Below are 8,721 nucleotides of genomic sequence, written 5' to 3' on the forward strand. Positions count from 1 at the left end.
TACATTTAATTTCAGTTACAATTTGCATTTACATGTATTGCTTGAACGAAAACTTTGACATTAACATTATAAATAGACCAAAGACTATGAAAAACGTCGTCTTTTGAAACCATTCTTGCACCATAAAGCAAATTACGTGTTATTAAAATATTTTGCAGCTTAGTTACGTTGTTTACACTATATTTAGAATAATATTTAGCAATTTATTTAAGTGGCAACACTGTTTAAAATAATGGAACTGCAACTTGTTTTAATTAAAACAACCAAAAACTATTGTTGTAATGTTATAGAAGCAAACTAAAACAATGACCATTATAAAAACTTAACACAAATGCGTTATTTTAAGCAATAAAACAATCACTATCCATGTGTTTGGTATCTCTGAAACGGTTTGAAATAACAATTCTTGTAAATGACGTTATGATCAAAATCTTTTGGAAGCATCTACATGATGAGACGTGATATGTTAGCACGTTTTCGAATTAAAGTCTTTAGAAAAAGTTAAATTTTTCATTTCTTGTAACTTTGTTCCTTCCTTCATTCGAAATACATTATACCATGATCATAGTATTTGACGCTAAGATACAAATGATGCGCATTGCACTGTGTATGATATTTGAGTTATCAGAGATCTCCAAAATGTTGATGTTAGTGATACTGTATTGTCCTTTGTTACACTGAATAATATATGTGGTATTGTGGTTTTATTTAATATCTAAATTAGAAATAGGTAATACTTTACATAGTGCAATTTGAGAAAATGTAACTTTATTTTGCGTTGGTAACACTGCTTGATATATAGGCGCGGATCCAAGGGAAAGGCTATAGGGGCTATATACCCCCTTAACGGTCAGGTATACACTGAATAAAATGAGCTTCAATCCTGCTTTACTCTGGATAAAGAGGCAAAGTATGGTTTAGCCCTTCTCTTGATCATATCCTGGATCCGCGCCTGTATATATATACAAGGTGGCCCATTTTAATCTTTCCACGGAAATATCTCGAAAACGGTTGAACATAAATAAACTGAACAAAAACTCAAATAGGAAATACTATGGGGCAAATCGAACGGTGATTTCATGGTGTCCCCCAGGGCCGCTCTTCAAGGGTGCCCGGAGCCCAACCTTAAAATTTTAAATGGAAACATGGGGCGTGTGACACCTCGTTCGATAGATCTTTAAAAACTGAAAAGGAATGTGTCAAAAGATTTTTTTTTAAATATCGGTCACCGTTTTCAAAATGGCAGCCAAGATAATTATGTTACCTGTATCAGTTAATTGTCCAGTAGCACTAATATGAAAACGGTTGAACATAAATGAACCAAACAAAAGTTCAAATAGGAAAGCCATGGGGGCACATTGAATGGTGTTGTCTCAGTGTCCCCAAGGGCCGCCCTTCATGGGGGCCCAGGACCCAACATTAAAATTTTAAATGGAAACATGGGGCAAGTGATATCTCGTTCGATAGACCTTCAAACACCAGAACAGAGTTGTGACAATGAACAGAACAAAAAGTGAAACAGGAAAATGACATAAAACACGTCAGATGATGTCGTGGTGACCCCCAGGGCCGCCTTTCATGAGGCCCAGGGCCCAACTTCAAAATTGTCAATGGAAAAAACATAGGTCAAGTGATATCTCGTTCGATAGATCTTTAAAAACTAAAAAGTGTTGTGGTAAAAGATTTTTCATATCGGTTACCGTATTCAAAATGGTAGCCAAGACATGGTGCCTGTATTAGATAAAACGTCCAGTACCTCTAATATGAAAACGGTTGGAGATAAACGAACAGGATAAAACTCGTAGGAAATCGCAGTAAGTACTTATCATTCCAACGGAGAAAAAGATTATTAAAGTATAAGTGAGATAATGCTAAAGAGGAAATCTAATTCTTAGAAAATTATCTTTCCGATCTCCCTCCGTAAGTGGGTGAAGCGGAAATGAATGGTAAATCTCAAATGAGAACCCCACTTTTACTTGCAATAGGTATGGTTTGTCTGAAACACATTGGTGTACAAGTGACTGGTACTGTAATGAAATAATGAACCAATATTGTGCAGACGACTTTTGAGCAAAACCAACATTTGTACACGTTGTTCTAAAATTGCATTGTTCGACAAATTGGTTTCGCATTTCAGTTGATTCATTTTTGCACAAATCATTGCCTGCAATCAAAATGGAAAGTAATATTTAACAAGACTTTTACCTATCTTTTTTTTAAAGACACCTATCTGTTATAAAATCACATTTCAGATAATTTTGTTGTGTAGATACAATTTGCAAAAACTGATGTTCTCATTTGCAATTTCACCGTTTCTTCCCGTCCCGCTTCACCCACTTACAGAGGACGTTGGAACGATGATTTTCTAGGAACTAGATTTCCTCCTTTGCATTATGGCACTTTTACTCTAAGGCATCTCCTCCGTTGCAACATTTTCGAGTCCTTGAATGATAAATACCCTCTGTGATTTCCTATAGGAGTTTTATTCTGTTCATCCGTTATTATCTTTAATCGTTTTCATATTAGTGGTACTGGACGTTTTATCTGCCATTTTGAAAACGGTGACCCATATGAACAATCTTTTGCCAAAACGCTGTTTAGTGTATGAAGATCTATCGAACGAGATATCACTTGACCCATATTTTCGTTTAAAATTTCCAAGTTGGGCCTGGGCCCGCATGAAAGCCGGCCCTGGACGGCACCGCGACAACATCATTCGATTTGCCTCGTGGATTTAATATTTCAATTTTTGTTTGGTTCATTTATGTTCAACCGTTTTCATATTAGTGCTACTGGACCTTCATCTGATGCAGGTAACATATCTTGGGGGCTATTTTGAATACGGTGACCGATATGAAAAATCTTTTGCCACACCACTTTTTAGTTTCTATAGACCTATCGAAATCGACCCATGTTTCCATTTAAAATTTTAAAGTTGGGCCCGGGGCTCCCTTGAAGAACGGCCCTGGGGGCACCATGACATCGCCGTTAGATCTGCCCCATGGTATTTCTTATTTTATTTTTGTTCAGTTCATTTATGTTATAACGTTTTCGAGATATTTCCGTGGAAAGATTAAAATGGGCCACCATATATATATATATACAGGGTGTCTCAAAAGTCTCTTACCATCCCTATTAAAATCCAAATGGATATACTTTCAGCGAATTTGATGTGGTAGATGAACTTGAGGATTAGGGGGACACTTTCTGGCGTAGGGTACGCGGACGGCCGCCATCTTGAATTTAACTTTTTTATTACAAACGCTACGTGGGTCATGTGATACATGATCATAAGCTATAATTTCACCAGAAAACCGAATCTGAAGTCAAAATGCATTTATCTTTATGTGGTAAACAGTTATCCGCAATTGCAGGTGTGACTTTCGTATTACATAATGTGCTCAACATGTCAGTGCTGCGCAATGCACGTGTTCAGACGCTTCTTCCAATTTATATGGACACGTATTAAGGTTTCTGGGGATATTTGTTCACAGGCAGCCATGATACGTTGTTCCAGATGGCGAACATCACTAATTTTCACAGCATACACCATAGCCTTCACATGTCCCCACAGGTAGAAGTCAAGGGGAGTTAAGTCTGGTGATCGGGCAGGCCATTCCACTGGTCCACGTCGACCAATACACGTCCCAGGAAATTGTTCATCCAGGAACTGACGCACCTGGATGCCATAATGGGGAGGTGCACCATCTTGTTGGAAGAACCTGGGGAAGGTACCATCCTCGGACATCAGAGCCGGCATTATGTTTTCCTGCAAGAACGCGAGGTATCAGTCTGCATTTAACGTTCCTGGAATGAAAAACGGACCGACGATCTTTGTTCCCCATATGCCTGCCCATACCATAGTTTTCCCTGCACCGGTCATTTTCGAGGGATCTGTCCAAGCGGGGTTGTCACGGGACCATTAGCGCATGTTTTGCCTATTGACCTCATCATTAATGTAGAAATGGGCTTCATCCGAAAAAAGTATCTGCATAGCGATCTGCGGATTTAACCTCAATGGCTCAATAGCCCACCCGCAAAACTGGACGCGACGATCGGGATCGTCCTCCGATAAATGTTGCTGCAATTGCATCTTATATGGGTGCCACTTATACCTTTGGAGCACCCTGTGCACTGAACTGTGACTCACAGCACACTGCATTACTAAACGACATGTGCTTCGCTGCAGCGACTTCGAGAAGGAGGCCAGCACGGCAGTAGCTGTTTCTTCGTCCGTGGCTGTCCTTGGCCGTCCACTTCGGGGTCTATCCATAACTTTTCCCGTTTCCTCGAATTTGGTCAATAACCGTGCCACTGCAACATGCGATACAGGTGCTCGTTGTGGATGACACGCATTGAAATCGGTAGCCACTGCGCGGGCACTCCTCCCGCCCCATATTTTGATGATCTGGATGTATTCGTCCCTCATTAAGGTCATGATTCACAAACTGCAACACAAAAGAAACGCAGTCAAATTCACAACTTCAATTGTGGATAACTGTTTACCACATAAAGATAAATGCATTTTGACTTCAGGTTCGGTTTTCTGGCGAAATTCTAGCCTATGACCATGTATCACATGACCCACGTAGCGTTTGTAATAAAAAAGTTAAATTCAAGATAATGGCACCAAGATGGCGGCCGTCCCCGTAACCTACGCCAGAAAGTGTCCCCCTAACCCTCAAGCTCACCTACCACATCAAATTCGCTGAAAGTATAACCATTTGGATTTTAATAGGGGTGGTAAGGGACTTTTGAGACACCCTGTATATATATATATATATATATATATATATATATATATATATATATATACAGAGAGAGAGAGAGAGAGAGAGAGAGAGAAAGAGAGAGAGAGAGAGAGATATTTTGTTTCGGGAGAGGCTTGGCCCGATACCTACCCCCTAAATACGCCACTGTGCAGGTACATCAGTCAACCGTTCTCATATTATCTCATACAGCAACGAAACAAATTTTGAGTAAAGGCAAAATAACTATCAATATTCGAGACGAGACCGAGACTTTCGAGACTGACCATGGTCTCGTCTCGGTCTCGTCTCGATTTATAGAGGCCTGTCTCGATCTCGGTCGCGTCTCGGTATATAAAAGTCCGTCTCGGTCTCGGTCTCGGTACCATTCCTACACGTGATTACTGTTATTCCGATTGATTTTGAATCTTATTAGTTGGTATGATACTACAAATATAACAAAATATAATCATCAAATAAATCACCAAGACGCCAGGGTCGATTAGGTGTTCCTTAAACGGTGGTTCAGTGGTTGAACGTTCACCTCTGGTGCATGGGGTCCCTGGTTCGATCCCAGCTCTCGCCAAGTGAAATTTGTGGTGGACAAACACCGTGTGAGAGGAGGTTCTCAGCGTTCTCCCGTTTCCTCCCACTTTATTAATTCACCCTTTCTCGTTTAGCCTAGCCGTCGTAACTGTCGGACGTAAAACACATAGATTTAATTTTCATTGCTTTGTTTTCGTATTACTAGTAATAGCAGTAGTGGTATTCGCTGTCGTATTAGTGTAGTAATGAGTAGTAGCAATAGTTGTAGTAGTAATAGTACTAGCAGTGGCAGCAATAGTGGAATTAGTACTATTATTCGTAATCGTAATAGTAATAGTGGTATGAGTAGTAGTAGTTGTAGTATTAGTGTCACATATGGTGTAGCAGTTTTACAAATCTTCTCTGTTACTCGTAATGCACTAATGAGTGTAGTATAAGACTTTTACGTCCATGAGCTGTATTATTGTACCTATGTATAATAAACATGGCTGGACAGAGCAAGCACAGATAGGGATATAGAAAACAAACGTTGGGTAACCTTTCACACGATTTTTCCATTCCAGAAGGACAAATAGACATTGCAATATTATGACGACACATTTCTCATTTTCCATTGCATATTGAAGGATTGACTTGACTTATCAGACTTGGTTGTTCTCAGACCGGTTACGCCCGGGTTTGTGCCCGGCCCGTAATCCGTCCGGCTTGAGATCCGGGCCGGGCGGGGTCGAGCCGGGTACAGAATACAGATCCATTCGGGTCGGACCGGATCGAGCCGGGCACAGAATACAGATCCATCCGGGCCGAGCCGGGCCGTCTACGGGCCTGGGTTTGCAGGGCTCTGGTTTGAATTCCTTGATAAAGAAGATCCGCTTCTGAAATTCACCGCAGACTGCAGTGTGCCTATGGAGATGTGTGCATGGGTGCCAGCAGTGTTAGGAGATGGGTGAAGCATGTTAAGGATGGAAACACGATTATCGAACATCAGCCACGCAGCGCACACTCTCGGAGTGCCTAAACGAAACGTAACAAGGTAAAGGTTGATGAGCTGATCATGAGAGATAGGGGTAAAACTTATCACTGTGAATGATATCACTGCAAAACTTGGTGTTGAACATAGTGCGGTGTAAGAAATTATTCACAGATTAGGTTATCGGGAGGTTTTTGCCCGTTGGGTCCCACGGTTATTAATCGAGGATCTCAGACGTCAGAGACTAACCATTGCCCAAACCCTTCTTCAGAGATTTTGATATGAAGGGTATGACCTTTTGACGGGTATTGTGACTGAAGACAAAAGCTGGTTCCATTATTATGAACCTGAAACAAAACGACAAAGTATGGAATGGCCCACTTGATTTCACAACCGAATAAAGCCAAGAGAGTGCAATCGATAGGAAAAGTTATAGGGAGCGTCTTCTGGGATGCACAGGATTGCAGTCTGGTTCACTTTCTTGAGCCTGGACAAACCACAAATTCTGGCCGCTACATCCAGACACTTTTGAAGCTTCGTCGTGCGTTGCGTGATAAGTACCCTGGAAACAAGATCATCCTTAAATACGATAATGCGCGTTCGCATATTTTGCGTGAAACAATGGAGGAGGTCAGAAGATTTGGTTGGAAAACATTTCCACGTCTTCCCTACAGCCCCGGCATGGCAGCCTCTGACTACTATCTTTTCGATTTTGTAAAGGAACAGATGCGAGGCTATCGATAAAAACATTGGAGGATATTCGTCAAGCAGCACGTCAGTGTCTATGGGCAGCTGGAACGGAATTCTATCACAAGGATACTTTCAAGCTTGGAGAACGATGGGAAAAATGTGCGCAAAAGAACGGAGATTATGTAGAAAAGGAAAGGAACGGTCTATAGATTGAGACGATATATTTGGTTTCACTTACAAATAAAGATCACGATTGTGAAAAAATATTGCTCACGACTTTCAGTGCGCCCCTCGTTAAGTTTTTGTTCTGTATTGCAATTAAACAATAAATAAGACATAGATACAAAATCGTAGAATTTAACGAAAAGCGTTTTTTGTAAAAGTTGTTTCTTTTTCAATAATACTTCCAAACAAATTGAAATTGATACCACTTTCCATTTGAAATTTTGAAGTTGACACCCCATGGAAATATTTCCGCTACGCCAGTGTATATGTAAGTATCACCATTTGTTTCTCCACATACGATTTGGTCACATTACTTTTTTTGGTTTGAAGTATCTACGTGCACTACGAGCGGTGAAAAATGCCAGGGACGGGTATCTGATACACCCTATATATATATATATATATATATATATATATATATATATATATATATATATATATATATATATATATAAATTTATTGGACCGTTTTCAAAAAAAGCAGTCGGGGTCCCTATGGTTTAATCTATTGGGATAAAGTCACGAAGATCAACAGACGGCTTTTTCATTAAAGTAGCAACATATGACAGGCATATAGGACGCATGTGATATATGCAGCGTTTACACAGAAAATTTGCTGTAGGTCCCACGGTGATTCTGTTGTTAAGTAAAAAAGAAGTAACTCGCAAGGGACGTACGCAGGGGTGGGTCCTCGAGTCTAAACTTCCCGAAATATCGACTTTTTGGAAATTTTGCTTAATTTTAGGGGCGGTTTTTTTAAACCAATTTTAATACAATTTGTTCTCATATTGAATTTGGTCCCCCGGAGAAACTTTCGATTTCCCCCTGAAACAAATTCCTGCCTACGTCCCTGGATAGGATGAATCAAATGTTACTAGAAAAGAGCAGAATCTTTTCAAATATTTTTGTTTTTATCCTAATGATTTCGGTAGATTTTTAATAAATTGTCCCTTAATTTGGTTTCAATGAAGCTAACTGGACAAGGTCATGCTTCGGGCAGTGGTCCCCAAACTTCTGAGGTACCTAACGTTTTTAAATCCTACTGTGAACTACCAACAAAAAGAATTACCAACTTCAAAAAATGTATTTATTACCTATAATCTCACTGTACGCGGGGATCGAAAGCGTCGCCGCTAGCTACTAGTAGTTCGCGATCGACTTTTCGGCGATAACTACTTTAGGAAAACTGAATTGATAGTGAAACCAGGGTTGAATTAACGCATCTTGAGGCCCGGGGCTAGAACAAATATGTGACCCCTGCTGATTTCGCCTAATACATTTCTGTGTAAGTACAGTAAGAAAGTTAAGGGAATATGTTTCATGTTTTTGATCAAACTTTATTTTATGATGAAGATTGTATCTTTATGATTTCTTTATACAGCTAGTTGAGATTTTGATCAGAGTGGAACCCCGTGTCCATCCGTAGGCCCGGGGCTACAGCCCCACTAAGGCCCCCTAATCCCGCCCTGAGTGAAACAAGGAATAAATCATGTGAAACAGATGATTAATCATTGTAGTATATTTGCAATTATGATGTTGCTT

The 8,721-nt window shown here is 40.1% G+C and overlaps 1 protein-coding gene across 1 annotated transcript; it reads right to left on the reverse strand.

The window, feature by feature from the left end:
• Positions 1-3,922: 3,922 nt before the first annotated feature.
• LOC145675242 (uncharacterized) lies at positions 3,923-4,438 on the reverse strand. The gene has a single exon (XM_081745625.1). It carries the CDS (start codon positions 4,436-4,438, stop codon positions 3,923-3,925), a length of 516 nt encoding a protein of 171 aa, XP_081601751.1.
• Between the last annotated feature and the right edge of the window lie 4,283 nt (positions 4,439-8,721).

Source organism: Thermobia domestica, chromosome 18 (assembly GCF_964235325.1).
Source record: "Thermobia domestica chromosome 18, izTheDome1.hap1.1, whole genome shotgun sequence".
In the NCBI taxonomy this organism is placed as follows: domain Eukaryota; kingdom Metazoa; phylum Arthropoda; class Insecta; order Zygentoma; family Lepismatidae; genus Thermobia; species Thermobia domestica.